The 16,335-nt window shown below is 37.2% G+C and overlaps 1 protein-coding gene across 2 annotated transcripts in view; it reads left to right on the top strand.

The window, feature by feature from the left end:
• Positions 1-16,335, top strand: part of Dpyd (dihydropyrimidine dehydrogenase) — an 849,077-nt gene that overhangs the window by 385,561 nt on the left and 447,181 nt on the right. For both annotated transcript variants that reach the window (XM_052730491.1, XM_052730492.1), the window contains one exon: positions 4,637-4,821. In XM_052730491.1, the coding sequence (XP_052586451.1) occupies positions 4,637-4,821 (185 nt within the window). The remainder of the gene's footprint in view (positions 1-4,636; positions 4,822-16,335) is intronic.

Here is a 16,335-nt window from a genome sequence, read left to right on the forward strand (position 1 = left end):
GAAAAAGGAACAGTATGAATTACTCTAACAAAGTGGATAAAAAGAGATGCAGATATGGCTATGAGAAGAGAGGAATATATCAAAATCCAAAGTTTCAAAGTAGTCGAGGAAAAGAGAAAAGTATAAATACTGTATGGGAGACAGAGTAAGAAATAATACGAGAAAAACCTTGAGAAACAGGAAGATGCAGAGTCAAGGGGGTTTTCTCAGGGTAGGTGAGGAAATATGGCAGCTTCTCACTGAGTCCCCATTGACTTTGGGAAATACATCCTTATTGTATGCTTAGGGATATGTATGTAGACATAGAGGCCGTTGTCCCAACATGACGTGCTCAGCTAAAGGTGCTTTCTGTTTCCATCCCTTGCTTTCTCCCAGTTCACCCTCTTTTAAACAGAATTCTCAGATCCTGGCTCTGTACTTGGAATCGTTTGATCTTCCTCAGACTTTGCTTTCTTCTCTGAATTGCTGAGATGACTGCCCTTGCTTGTTTTCTTCTCTCATCATGCTTTGATCCTACCGGTCATCACTGATAGCAAATTAAACAACACTCAAGGGGATGGATTCATCTATGTTATCAGTATAATATTTCATTATAAATGTTGAAGGATTTCTTTCCTTCCATTCCTTTATAATGACAAACTCTTCAAAGAATACTAGTAATCCCTTCCATTATGATTTCTGCACTGTTGTTCTCTTGTTTATGGAGAATTAATCTATATTTATGTACTAAACTATAATGCTTTCCACATCTTTTTATAAATACTGAGAAACACACTTGTCATATGCTTATGGATTTCTCTTCTACATATATGACAGCATTGCTATGTCAGTTTAATTGACCTTGGCAATCTGCATCTGCTGCTGATGTGTCCCTAAGGGATGGTTTCTGCAATTTTAAGCTGTGGCTTATTGAAGAACTTGTATGTCACAATACAATTAAGTCTATATATAAAAGAAAGTCATTTTGTGCATAACATTAAATTGACTAAAAGTTCCTATTTCCAAACCATTTCTTGTTATAAAGCTACCATGGAGTGTCTTTGTTTTTTAAATAAGCTCCTTTTAACACAGTAGTAATTAAAGCAGAAAATTAACATAAATCTTGAATGTTTGGTATGAATTAAGGATGTTTCTCTTCTTTTAAATACTGCATAAAATTCCAGGCACCATATCATTTAGCATATTTCTCTCTCATTTGCAGAATAATCTGGACTCTGAATAAGCATATTTAAGGGCTCTTTTTTGAGTTCCTATTTTATTCAACTGTGGAGCTCCTGGGACATATGCCTGTCTCCATCAACATACAATCCCTTGGAAATCTGTGTGAAAACTACAAATGATCATAACAGAAAATGCCTACCCCCTTCAAGAAAGAAAGGAAAACATACAAGCCTTTATTAATATTCATTTAACACTTCACAAGAATGGCAAGCAGTTATTTGGTTTGCAAATGTAAACATACATTTTTCATCCACTAGGGCCTTCATTCCTTCCAAGCTGTATCAGGGCAGTAGTGATCTGCTTCTGAGGTTTGTTTGCACTGAATTCCAAGTTGAATGTATCAGTCGAGGAGTAAGAGTTTTCAGTGGTCCACAAAACGGTGATTCCAATGATGCAGATAACAGAGGTCCCCTTGTTACAGGCAGCTGGAAAAATGGACCCCTCATGGATAAATTAGAAGGAAAATGCAGAGATTTTCTGTATTAAATTCTTAGTTTGGAATCTAGATAAGATCCTTAAAGGTTTACCAAAAAAAAGTAAAATAATAGGAATAGTGCCTATAGTTTGAAAATCACTAAAGTTAGGAAAGATGGGGTTGAGGAGATGACTTGTTCAGGAAAGTGTCTGTCACCCAAGCCTGCAGACCTGAGTGTTTCAATATAATAAAGAGCTAGGGACAGTGGAATCTGTCTAAAATTGTAGTGCTGGTAGTATGGAGGCAGGAAGATCCCTAATGATCATTAGCTAGCCAGTGTAGTCAAATGAATGGACTTCAGGTTTGATGGATGACCCTGTGTCAACAAATAAAAATGGAATGGTGTCAAGGTGAGATACTCACATCAACCTCTGGCATTCATACACATGAGCACAGGTACATAAAAAACATACTTGACGTGCACTTACATGGGATTGAGAAAGGTGCTTTTTGATCCATATGTAAATACTTTTTAAATATTTTATGTGCCTAAACAGAGTCTACTGTACCTGCAGGGAAATACTTGTGGTTTGAGATTGAGGCCATCATTCGGAGAGTAGCTAGTCAGCACTGAAGAAAGAAAACATTTAGAACCCACTGTAGCACTGTTTATACTCATATTTTGTTCATCTTTTACATTTTCGATGATTGTTTTGTAGATACAATCCCAGGAATACATATTCAAACTTATACAGATTGTCATTGTTTTAGTTTATATTTCATAATATCAAAGCCTACTAGGTGACTTTTCATCCACTTAACATTTCAAGAGGGGAATTAGGAACATGCTGAAGTTGAATGCCCCACAAAAGGGCAGAAGGCAGTTCCATAAGTACTTTTTAAAAAAGATCAAAGATCATTTTAATATTAAAAATTAATGTATCTAGTATGGGATATAGAATCAACAAATTGCTTAATTAAAAAGTAGTTTAGATTGATTGATGTTGCAAGTGATTCATGATTACAATAGTTGATATTTAGGTCTAAGATTTCAAAAGCTGATTGAATCACATACTGAAGAGCTTATTTTGAACAGAATGCATGTATGAATATATTGAGATATGCACTCACAAATGTGCATATAATTCTTTGGTTCATGCAGATAGAAATTTGTGAGGCCCTAGGGATCCACTTCAAGAATACAAACATTTAATGGGCTTCAGATGTAGCTCAATGGTAGAGAACTTACCTAGCATGCACCAAGTTCTGTGTTCACACCCAGTACTTCAGAATATTTTAAGAAAAGAAGAAAAGATCATTTACACATTTAGTGCTAAGCAGAAGACCTCAAAAGGTCTCAGTGAAGGTCCTTAATTTAAATTTCAACAGCTTCACAATATATGTCTTTAATAGATGTAGGAAAACATCACTAATAAATAATCTTTCTCATTTTTCATTGTTAGCATGAAACCAGTAGCTATTTCCAAGGCTATTTCTGTCAAGAATAAAATTAAATGTACAAATAGGATGTGTATTCACTAAAAGTGAAACAATCTTTAATTATTTTCCATTTTAAAACTCTCTTCATTTGATATCTCTCTTTGGGTCAGAGTGTATCAAAGTTTTAGACAAATAATATCACTTCTTATATGTAATTATTTACAATTATTGATCTATATTTCTAAAACATATTATATGTGCCATTCAACAATAGCACATTAAGCCCCATTGAAGAAATGAGCCATATTCACTATTGATTTTCTTGCAACTCAAGTAACTGTCAACAGATGGTAGTGATGATCTGTTATGCAGCAGGGAACAATGAGAAAGGTCTCCTTTCATGTGACCTTTAAAGACATTAGAAAAATCTCAAAATGCCATTCTGCATTGAAAATAATTACATGAATATTTAATTTTACTCTTGATGAAAGGTGAGCTAGCATGAGAAGTACAAATAGCAGATGATTTTAAAATAGAAACCTGAGTGTGATAGCTTTAACTTGTGGACACTTTCATTCACACACACACATCAATCCATCCCTGTATTTTCTAAGGTATAAGCACTATCTGACATGTGATAATACAGAAGCAAGCCACAAAGACATATTTCTGTTCTCCCAGGACCTACAGGCTTGTAGGAAAAGAACAACAGTGCTAGCCCAAGAAGAGTTGCCTATTTCTACTTATGTAGAATGCAACATATATACAACAAGGCTCATTTTTAAATTTAAATTTATTTTTTTAAGATTTTTGTACATGAGCATAATGTATTTATAACATTTCTACTCCTCCCTCTTGGCTCTGCAACTTTATCCGATATTACCCTCTCAAATTCATGACTTATCCTATAATTATTATTTCCTATGCACACGTGCACGCGCACGCACACACACACACACACACACACACATATACATATATATATATATATGTATGTATGTATATATATATATATATATGATACAAAAGAGCAGTTACTTTGAGATAAATGTAACTGTATAGCTGAGTCAAATTGTTTAACAATAAGGGTAAATAATTTAGTGAAAATATAGCAGGTCTTTCCATTTTGCTTTATAAAGTGTCTTGTTGTGACAAGAAGAGACATGGTTTTGATCACAATCCATGAATCAACTATATAACTTTCATCTGTAGCACCCAGGGACATTATTGGGATCACGTGAATAGTAACAGATTTATGGATAAGTACACTTTAGAAAATTCATTTATGTGTATTTCAAAAGCTGTACTTTCTTCATAGATTCAATTCTTTTTAGAGAGTAAACCAGATATTAAGTATTGCTAACTCTTTTTAGTTTCAACATGTGAGGTATATTTTTAGAGAACTTGAATATGTTGACTCTGGTGTTTCATTAACTTATCTTTTTCTGGTTTATTAAAAACAGTTGCTTACATCCATAGAACAATAATTAAAGATATTTTTCAAACTGTTATATATGATTCACTGATCTGTCATTTTCTATTGTCTTTCTCTTTTTATAGTGAGAGAAGCCTTGAGTCCCATCAAGTTTAACAGATGGGGTCTACCGGAAGTAGATCCAGAAACCATGCAAACCAGTGAGCCATGGGTATTTGCAGGTGGTGATGTTGTGGGTATGGCTAACACCACGGTGGAATCAGTGAATGATGGAAAACAAGCTTCTTGGTATATTCACAAGTACATACAGGTAGGCATTTGTCATTAATATCACTTACATTTTTTTCTCATAAGTATTTTCTGATTTTTGATATTAATTTATATGAACACTTTGTGTGTGTGGGTGTGTGTATGTGTGTGTGTTGCTTGTGCATGTACCTGTGTGAATGCACATGTCACTATGTACATAGAGGCCAGAAGAGGACACTGAGAGTCTTACTCTAATACTTTCTGACTTATTGCTTTGGCATTGGTTCTCTCAATGAGCCAGGAGTTGGCCTCACCATCAGCAATTCCCACTGATCCTCTTGTCTATTCTTCCCACCAGTCCTGGGTTTATAGGTGCATGTAACCATGCCAACTATTTTAGAAGGATTCTGAGGATTTGCTCAGTGCCCATGCTCGCATAGCAAGTACTCTTACCCAATAAGCCATCTCCTTAAGCCAGTATGAGCATTTTTATAAGCTGTATATGTACTTATAAAATACATACATTATATATTTGCTTAAATATAACTTTTAACATGCGGACTGGGCAGTAAAATCATTCAGCTGATTGAAAATGCATTATGCATTTCTATTAGTGGAGTGCTATAATGGTGAAAGCTTGTTGAAAAATATTTGGAATAGCTTAAATTAAAGAATACTACATGTATCACAATTGCTAGTACCCACTTGGATAGGAGCTATAAACTGATACATAATGACCTCATGTAGTGTAGGAAATTATTTGGTATGCCCATGTGAGCCAGATTGTAAATGGATTGTTTTTCTTCCACCCATCAGTTCCTGAATAACCACTCAGAAGCTTAATATTACTTATAAATGCTTAGCCAGTTGCTCAGGCTTATTATTAACTAGCTCTTACATTTTTTAAGGTTTACTTGTTTATTTAAAGATTTTTTTATTTTTTCTTCATAGTTCTTACTTTTTTTTAATTTAATTTTATTTTATTTTACAATACAATGCAGTTCTACATATCAGCCATGGATTCCTTTGTTCTCCCCCCTCCTGCCCCCCTCCCCTTCCCCCCAGCCTACCTCCTATTCCCACCTCCTCCAGGGCAAAGCCTCCCCCGAGGACTGAGATCAACCTGTGCTAGAGAGGCCCACAGAAATCCACAAAGATACCCCCACAATAGACTGCTGGCAATGGTCGAGAGACAGCCCGAACTGACCTACTCTGGTGATGGGATGGCCAAACACCCTAATTTGTCGTGCTAGAAACCCCATCCAATGACTGAGGGAACTGGATGCAGAGATCCACGGCTAGGCCCCGGGTGGATCTCCGGGAGTCCAATTAGCGAGAAAGAGGAGGGTTTACATGAGCGAGAATTGTTGAGATCAAGGTTGGATAAAGCACAGGGACAAATAGCCAAACAAATGGAAACACATGAACTATGAACCAATGGCTGAGGGGCCCCCAACAGGACCTCTGAATGGGTGAGACAGTCGATTGGCTTGATCTGTTTGGGAGGCATCCAGGCAGTGGGACCGGGTCCTGTGCTCATTGCATGAGTTGGCTGTTTGAAACCTGGGCTTATACAGGGTCGCTTGGCTTGGGCTGGGAGGAGGGGACTGGACCTGCCTGGACTGAGTCTACCAGATAGCTCTTACTTTTTAAGTTAACCAATACTTCTTTATGTTCTGCCACATGGCAGTAACTTTATTAGCATGGCATGTTCATCTTCTGCTCTCTCTGCATCTGGTTCGCGACTCCTGACTCAGCTCTTTTCCTTCCCATCATCCTTAGTTTGCTAACCCTCCTCTACTTTCTGCCTGGCTACTGGCCAATCAGCATTTTATTGAACCATTCAAGTGACAAAACTTTACAGTGTACAAGAGGATTATTCCATAGCACCAAATGAAGTCCTATCCATTTCCCAATTTGGTGTGCATAAATGAGCAGAAAACAAACTATTGAAAAACGTCAGTTCTAAACACCTTCAGCAAAGTGGATGGATTTATAAATATGACAAAGGTGCTGAGAAAGAAAGGGGAGACAACACCCTTCACAATAGCCACAAAAAATATAAAGTATCTTGGGTAACTCTAACCAAGAAATTGAAAGACCTGTAAAATAAAATCTTTCTGTCTTTGAAGAAGGAAATTGAAGAAGATATCAGAAGATGGGAAGATTTCCCATGCTCATGGCTCAGAAGGGTCAACATAATAAAAATGGCATTCTTATGAAAAACAATCTACAGATTCAATCCAATCCCCATCAAAATGTCAACATAATACTTCATTGACCTTGAAAGAACAATACTTAACTTATATGGAAAAAGAAAACAGGATAGCTAAAGCAATCTTATACAGTAAAAGAACATCTACTGTATCACTATCCCTGTTTCAATCTCTACTACAGAACAATAGTAATTTAAAAAAAACATGATATTGGCATAAAAACAGACATGTTGATCAATGGAATTGAATTGAAGACCCAGACACAAATCCACACACCTGTGTACACCTGATATTTTAAAAAGAAGCCAGAAAAGTACAATGTGAAAAAGAAAGCATCTTCAACAAATGATGCTGGCATAACTGGATGTTGGCATGTAGAAGAATGCAAATAGATCCATATCTAATACCATGCACAGAACTCAAGTCCAAATGGATCAAATACTTCAATATAAAACCAGAAACACTGAATCTGATGGATGAGAAAGTAGGGAATAGCCCTGAGAACATTGGCATATGTACAACTTCCTAAATAGAACACCAATAACATAGGCACTAAGATCACCAATTAATAAATAGGACCTCATGAAATTGAAAAGCTTCTGTAAGGCAAAAGTTGCAGTTGATAGGACAAAATGAAAGCCTATAGAACGGGAAAAGATCTACACCAACCTTACATCTGACATAGGGATAATATCCAAAATATATAAAGAACTCAAGAAACTAGACATTAACAGACTAAATAATCCAATTTAAAAATGGGTACAGATCTAAACAGAATTTTCAACCTAGAAATCTCAAAAGACCGAGACACACTTCAAGAAATGTTCAACATCTTTAGCCATCAGAGTAATGCAAATCAAAACAACTTTTAGATTTGTATTTACAGCTGTCATAATGGTTAAGATCAAAACCACAAGTGACAGCTCATGTTAACAAGGATTTGGAGCAAGGGTGACACTCCTCCATTGCTGGTAGGAGTACAAACTTGTACAGCCACTTGTACATAGTAGTATGTTCATAGTAGTAGTCATAATAGAAACAACTTAGATTTCCCTCAACTGAGCAATAGATTTAAAAAAAGGTGGTACATTTACACAATGGAGTATTACTGTTAAAATAAATGACATTGTGAAATTTTCTGACAAATGTGTAAAATTAGAAAAAAAATCATCCTGAGTGAGGTAACTCAGACTCAAAAAGACAAACATAATATGTCTTCACTTATAAGTAGATATTAGCTGTAAAGTAAAGGATAATCATGCTGCAATCCACAGACCCAAAGAGGTTAAAAGCAAGGAGGGCTTGGCAGCACATGGGGGAGGGGTGGGGTGGGGGTCATAGATCTCCTTGGGAAGGGGAAATAGAGATTTCAGGAGTGGACTGGGAACAGATGAGGACAGGAGCAGGAGGGATCAGTCAGGTGGGACTAGAAGGAGAGAACACGTAGACACCTGGAATTGGGGGGAATTTCAGAGGTGATGCAGAAGCCTATTGCAATGGAAACTCCATGGAACCTATGAGAGTATCCCTAACAAAGACTCCTAGTAATGGGGGACATGGAGCCTGAACCAGCCATCTTTTGTAACCAGGCTTCCAGTGGAGGGAATGGGACACCAACCCAGCCACAAAACCTTCGACCTACAATTTGTCCTGCCTGCAGGATGTGTTGGGACTGGAGCCCAGCATAATCATCATCTGAGAGACCAGAGAGATTTTATCCAGGCACTGATGGGAAGAGATGCGGAGCCACACAGCCAAATATTAGCCAGAGCCTGGGGAGTCCTGTGGAGGAGATGGAGGAAGGACTGGAGGAAGGAGAGAGTTCAAGAATACCACAAGTACACATCCCACAGAATCAATGACAGGGACTCAAGTGGGCTCACAGATCAGGGAGACTGCATGGGTTTGATCCTACCTCTTCTGCATATATGTAATGGTTGTGTAGCTTGGTGCTCTTGTGGGATCCCTAACAGTGGTAGTGGGGGTGGTCTCTGACTCTTTAGTCTGCCTTTGGGACCCTTTCCCTCCTATTGGGTTGCTACATCCACCCTTGGTATGAGAATATGTGCCTGGTCTTATTGCAGCTTGTGAAGCCATATTTGATTGTTGTCCCTGGGAAGTCTTCTCTCTTCTGAGGGTACGTTGAAAGAGGGGAGTGTAACACAAATCTTAAAAGGTCTTCTAATAAGAAAAAACCCAGAGCCAGATATTGGGGTGACAGTTGAAATATCCGAGAAGTAGAACAGCCAGCCATTAGCTTACCTCTACAAAATCCTCAGCCTAAGGAGAGTGAGTTCCTGTTTCCTCACGCTTTATATACCTTTCTGTGTCCTGCCATATTACTTTCTGGGGTTAAACATGTGTGTCACCACTGCCTGGTTCTGCTTCTCTCATGTAGCCCAGTGTGGCCTTGAACTCACAGAGATCCAGATGGATCTCTGCCTCCTGAATAATAGGATTAAAGGTGAATGCCATCACTGCCTGACCACTATGTCTAATTTAGTGGCTGGCTCTGTCCTCTGATCCCCAGGTAAGCTTTATTGAGGTATACAATATATCACCACAGGGAGGATCTGGGGGAAAATGGGAGGTAGAAGGGAGAAATGGGGAGAGGGGAGGGAGAGGAAACCGCAAGTAGGATGTAATATATAAGAGAAGATTAAATTTTTAAAAAGGAAGAAAAAACAAATTTAATTTTTTCTATGTATTAGCTTTATTTTGATTTTCATTTTTTATAGATAGATATATGATAGATAGATAGATAGATAGATAGATAGATAGATAGATAGATAGATAGATGTGAGAGAGAGAGAGAGAGAGAGAGAGAGAGAGAGAGAGAGAGAGAGATAAAGTGAGTGGAGAATATGAAATTGCGTAAATAGTGGGTAGAGAAGTGGGGAAAATTTTAAGTTTTGAGATATCTCATCCAGAATATAATTTTTCTAGTTATGTCTGGAGTGTCTTTCAACAATTCTTTGTTCTAATTTTTAGAAAAATAAGGATAATTGAATTTAAACCCAATATTCCTTCTCAAACCTGACCCACCTCTACCCCTTGATGATTCTTTTTCCCATGTCCAATCTACTATCCGAGAACCCGGCTAGTGGTTCTTAGATTTAATTATGCAGACTAATAAAATTTTAATATTAAATTGGAGTTCAACACAAGACTTAGAGATTCTGATTTACTGAGTGACAGCATTAAAACAAATAGAATTATATTTGATAAATACACATATTAATATGAAATTTTATGACAAAAATTAAGAAAAGATACCATTAAGAAAAAGAATTATTTCTCAAGAAAGCACAATTAAAAGACATATATTACTATTTGAGAGTACATACATTATCCTTTTCATAACATAACAGTATTCTACACAGTAATATTAAATGTTATTTAAGTTGAGTATTATGCTTTCTCTGTACATATCTGTATGATTCTATCTCAGCAAACACAATAATACAAATTTCTAGTTTGCTTTTCTGTTTCTATGATAAAAAATTCTAACAAAGAGAAAATTGGGGAAGAAAAAGTTTAATTCATCTTAAACTTCAGGTCAGAATCCATCACAGAGGAAAGTCAGGGTAGGAACTTTTAACAAAAACCAAAGTTGCTTGCTGCTTTACTGTCTACTGTTCGTGCCAGCTAGCTTTCATACACAGCCAGTCTCACCTGCCTAGGAATGGTTGCAACCTTGGTAGGATGGATGCTTCTACATCAGTTAACTATCCCAACCAAGAAAACATCCCAGAATCATACCTACAGGCAAGTCAGAGAGAGGCAGTCTTCCAGAGGAAACCACCAAAGTAGTCTGAACTGTGTCAAGATCAAAGATGAAGCAAATTAAGATATCCACCTCTTGTCAACTTGATATACAAACACCCCAATTTAAACTATACCCTTTCTTTTGTTGTTTGTCTTTAGATGTTATCTTAAAATTATAATGAGAACTACAACTTTAAACATATGCCGTCTTTAAAATTTCTACTGCTTTAAATGTTCAATATGTCTTTAAAATATCCAGTCTCTTAACTATGAACTCCAACAAAATTAAACACTAGTTAAATATTTTCTTATTCCAAAAGCATAATTATAAGCAGATTAAAGGAAGCCTACTATCTAGCAGTGCAAATACATGTGCTCTAGACCAGTGGTTCTCAATCTTCCTAATGCTGCAACCCTTCAATACAGTTTCTCATGTTGTGGTAACCCCCAACCATAAAATTTTATTTTTTTGCTACTTCATAACTGTAATTTTGCTAATTATAAATCATAATGTAAATATCTGTGTTTTTTGATAGTCTTAGGTGATCCCTGTAAAAATGTTATTTGAACCCCAAAGTGGTAATGACCCAGAGGTTGAGAAACAGTGCTTTAGATCAATGTCTGACATCTAGGACTCACTTATCTTCTGGTCTCCAAAGGGCTTGAGCAGCCTGCTTCTCTGGCTCTACAATTTGCAGCGCACAAAGCTTGCTTCAAAGGATTAGCATGGCCCCACTTCATTCTTATTACCTACTGCTCTTGATGGCCATTCCAGAGTCCTCATAATTACAGTATCCTGTGTTCTCCACTGCCTCCTAAGCTGCACCTTCAACAACGGGTTCTCTTTAGGGAGTATGACCACCCTCATGGTGCCAGGTCTTATCAGCTCACCCTGAACTCTGTCTAATCTTGCATTTCCCTTACCTTAAAGATAAGTACCACAAGGGATACTCTTAGTCATTACCAAGTTCAGCAACCAGTTTGAAATACAGCCTTGTCCCCAAAATCATAGTTTGTATGCTAACTGTTAGGAAATACTCCCCAGAAGATTTTGCCTGATTTTTTTAATCCCTACTAACCAGCATCCATTGTCTCAGTGAGACATAATCTCATGCTCAGGGAGCTTTCTTATATAGCCCAGATCCAGTTGCTTAGAAAGGGAGCCTCCCACACCCTCCTACATCAATAAATTATGCCCCACAGTCATGACCACAGACCAGTCTTATCAAGGTTTTAGTTGAGACCCCAGAAATAACTCTTGGCTCTGTCAAGTTGACAGATTAACTTAACTAGGAGATACACTTACCTTAGATGGCTTATCTTTTGTGGGGAGTTATAATTTTTGTTCAAGTAGATATCTTACTGAGCAGTGTGTCAGTTTCTTAAAGGAATGCAAGTAAAACACATGGGGAAAGGAAAAAGGTCTTCTGGCATGCTAGATGAATCTGTTTGAGTGTGTGAATTCAACATATTAGCGGGATGGTGGTTGTAAGAGATATGGAGACTTGAAAAGCTTAAACAGAACAGCAGTCAGTGGGCAATGCCTTGCCTTTTTTGTTATCTTTCTCAGTATTTCAATTATATATACATTGTAGATCAGTTTCCAAAGTGTGTGTGTGTGTGTGTGTGTGTGTGTGTGTGTGTGTGTGTGTGAAATATTCAAAGGAAGATCTGATCATTTTCTGGTTAACCAAAATGAAGAGGAGTCCTGAAAGAATTTGAAGATCATATGTATTTCAGAGAAGATGAAAAATTCCTTAATCATTCAAAACTAAATATTTTTTTTTACTTTTTCATTTCTGGTAGTCCATGCATATATTTTATGAATGTAGTTTTGTAACATTGTTTCATATTTTCATTATAGAGAAACTTATTTTTCTCCATAATGTTCTTAGAAGTTTTTTAAAAAATCATTATGTTCAAATCTATGAGTACAGTTTGATACGAATATCCCTTTAAATAATTAAAATATTTTGATTAACATGATGTTTAGAAATACTTGCTGAGTATATTACTGAGTACAATAGAGTTTCCACATATGTACAATACACACTGATCAAATCAGGATCATAAATGATTTTGTGTGTTGGTTTCCTTCAAGCTCTTCTCTTGGAGCTTCTCACTGTAAAATTGAATATTATGAATTCTTTTCCCCTCACCATGGCATAAAATATTAGAATGTTTTTTTTTCTAGCTGTTTGGGGGTACTTTGCTTTCTCCTTTACTTCCTAGCCTTTAATAGTTACTCTTATACACACATTCAGATCAACTTAAAACCAAAAACCTTCACTCTGAGTACTTTATAGTGTTTTTCACTTTTTTTCATTTTTAAATGATTTTATTATTAATATTTTTACATCACAACTGCAGTTTCCCCTCCCTCCTCTCTTCCTAGTCCCCTCACCCCATCTACCCCTCCTTTGTTTCTATTCAGAAAAGGGCAGACTTCCCATGGACATCAACCAAACATGGCATATCAAATTTCAGTAAGACTAGACACCTCCCCTCATATTAAGGCTGGACAAGGAGAATCAGTATGAGGCAGAGTCTGAGAAGCCAGCAGAAGAGTCAGAGAGAGTCCCTGCCCCCACTGTTAGGAGTCCTACGAAAAGATCAAGCTACACAACTGTAACCTATATGCAGAAGGCTTAGTTATGTCCCAAGAAGGCTCCCAGGTTGTCTGTTCAGGCTTTGTGAGTCCCTATAAGGCCAGGTTGGTTAATTATGTGGGTTTTCTTGCGGTGTATGTGACGGCTCTGACTCTTACAATCCTTCCTCCCACTCTTCCACAGGACTCCCCACACTCCACTTAACATTTGGCTGTGAGTCTCTGCATCTGTTGCCATCAGTTGCTGGATGGAGCCTTTCTGATGACAATTGGGCTAGGCACCAACTTAGGAGTGTAGCAGAATATCTTTGGGCATCATTCCGTGGACTTTCTTTTCTAATCATCTTTGATTCTATTCTAGGTCTCTGGGCTATTCAACTTCTAGTTCCCAGTGCTCTAGGCAGTGTCAGGGGTTGTGTTCCTCTCATGATGTGGGTCTCAGGGAGAACCAGTCAGTGATGGGCCACTCCCCCAATTTCTGTGCCACCTGCATACCAGCACATTTTGTAAGCAAGACAAATCATAGGTCAAAGGTTATGTGGCTGGCTTGGTGTCCCTCCACTGAAAGTGTTGCTTAGTTACAGGAGATGGCCACTTCAGGCTACATATCCCCTATTGATAGGAAGCTTATCTGGGGTCACCTTGGGTTCCTAGGAGTTTCCATTGCACTAGGCTTCTACCTCACCCCAAAGTGCCCCACTTTTCCAGTCATCTCTTTTAATACTCTCCCTCTTCATCACTCCCCATCTGATTCTTCCTGTTCCCATCCCCACCCAAGACCAATCTTGAGATCTAATTTATTTCCCTTCCTGGGGAGATAAAAATGTCCCTGCTTGGGTCTCCTTGTTACCTAGCCTCTCTGAGTCTGTGGATTTTAGCATGGTTATCCTTTACTTTATAGCTAATAATCACTTATAAGTGACTACATACCATGTTTGTCTTTCTTGGTCTGTGTTATCTCACTCAGGATGATTTTTTTTTCTAGTTCCACCCATTTTCATGCAAATTTCATGATGCCAATGTTTTTTAACAGCTGAATAATACTCCTTTGTGTAAATGTACCACATGTTTCATTTAGCCATTTTTCTGTCAAGGTACACCTAAGTTGTTTCTAGGTTCTGGCTATTATGAAGAGAGCTGACATAAACATAGTTGAGAAAGTGTCCAGGTGGTATGGTGGCACACCCTTTGGGTATAAGCCCAAGAGTGGTATAGCTGGGTCTTGAGTTAGATCAATTCCCAATTTTTTGAGAAACTGCCATATTGATTTCCAAAGTAGCTTTACAAGTTTGCACTCCCACCAGCAGTGGAGGAATGTTCCCATTCCCATTCTGATAGAAGTAAGATGGAATCTCAGAATGGTTTTGATTTGCATTTCCCTGATATCTAAGGATGTTGCACATTTCTTTAAGTATTTCTCGACCACTTGAGATTCCTCTGTTGAGAGTTCTCTGTTTAGATCTTTCCTCCATTTTTAATTGAATTATTTGTTTGTTTGTTTGATGTCTACTTCTTGAGTTCTTTATATATTTTGAAAATCAGCCTTCTATCAGAATGGAGTTGGTGAAGAATTTTTTCCCACTCTGTAGGCTGCTGATTTGTCCTATTGACTGTGTCCTTTGCCTTACAGAAGTTTTTCAATTCCGTGAGGTCCCATTTATTAATTGGTGATCTTAGTGCCTATGCTATTTGTGTTCTATTCAGGAAGTCGTCTCCTGTGCCAATATATTCAAAGCTATTTCCCACTTTCTCTTCCATCAGATTCAGTGTATCTGGATTTATGTTGAGGTCTTTAATCCATTTAGACATGAGTTTTGTCCATGGTGATAGATATGGATCTATGTGCATTTTTCTACATGCTGAAATCTAGTTATGCCAGCACCATTTATTGGAAGATGTTTTCTTTATTCCATTGTATAATTTTGACTTCTTTGTCAGAAATCAGGTATCCATAGGTGTGTAGATTAACATCTATGTCTTTGATTTGATTCCATTGATCCACCTGTCTCTTCTTATGCCAATATCGTGCTTGTTTTATTACTATAGCTCTGCAGTAGAGCTAGAAATCTGGAATGATGATACCTCCAGAAGTTCTTTTATTGTACAGGATTGTTTCAGCTATCATGAGTTATTTTTATTTTCCAATGGTAAGCTTAGTGTTGTTCTTTTAATTTCTGAAAAAAATGTATTGGGATTTTGATGGTGGTTCTACTGAATCTGTAGATTACTTTTAGAAAGATTTCCAATTTTTACGATGTCAATCCTACTGATCCATGAGCATTGGAGATCTTTCCATGTTCTGATATCTTCTCAAATTTCTGTCTTCAAAGACATGAAGTTCTTATCCAGCAGGTGTTTCACTTGCTTGGTTAGAGTTACACCAAGATATTTTATATTATTTGTGGTTATTGTGAAGGGTGTTTTTTCCATGATTTCCTTCTCTGCCAATTTACCCTTTGAATATAGGAGGGATACTGATTTTTTTGAGTTAATCTTTTATCCAGTGAATTTGCTGAAGGTGTTTAACAGCTTTAGGAATTCCCTGGTAGAATTTTTGTGTTCTCTTAGTATACTATCTTAGCATATACAAAAACTTCTTCATTTCTAATTTGTATCCCCTTGATCTCCTTTAGTTGTCTTATTGCTCTAGATAGAATTTCAAGTACTGTATTTAATAGATATGGAGAGAGTGGACAGCCTTGTCTTGTTCCTAATTTTAGTGGAATTGTCTTGAGTTTCTCTCCATTTAATTTGATTTTGGCTGTAGGCTTGATGTAAATTGACTTTATTAGATTTAGGTGTGTCCATGGTATCCCTGAACTCTCTAAGACTTTTATCATGAAGGGGTGTCATATTTTGTCAAGTGCTTTTCATCATCTTATGAGATGATCATGTGTTTTCTTTTCTTTAAGTTTATTTATATGGTGTATTACATTGACAGATTTTCTTGTGTTGAAGGATCCCTGACTCTCTGGGATGAAGT

Source organism: Peromyscus californicus, unplaced genomic scaffold (assembly GCF_007827085.1).
Source record: "Peromyscus californicus insignis strain IS unplaced genomic scaffold, ASM782708v3 Scaffold_9__1_contigs__length_137607984, whole genome shotgun sequence".
Taxonomy (NCBI): Eukaryota; Metazoa; Chordata; class Mammalia; order Rodentia; family Cricetidae; genus Peromyscus; species Peromyscus californicus.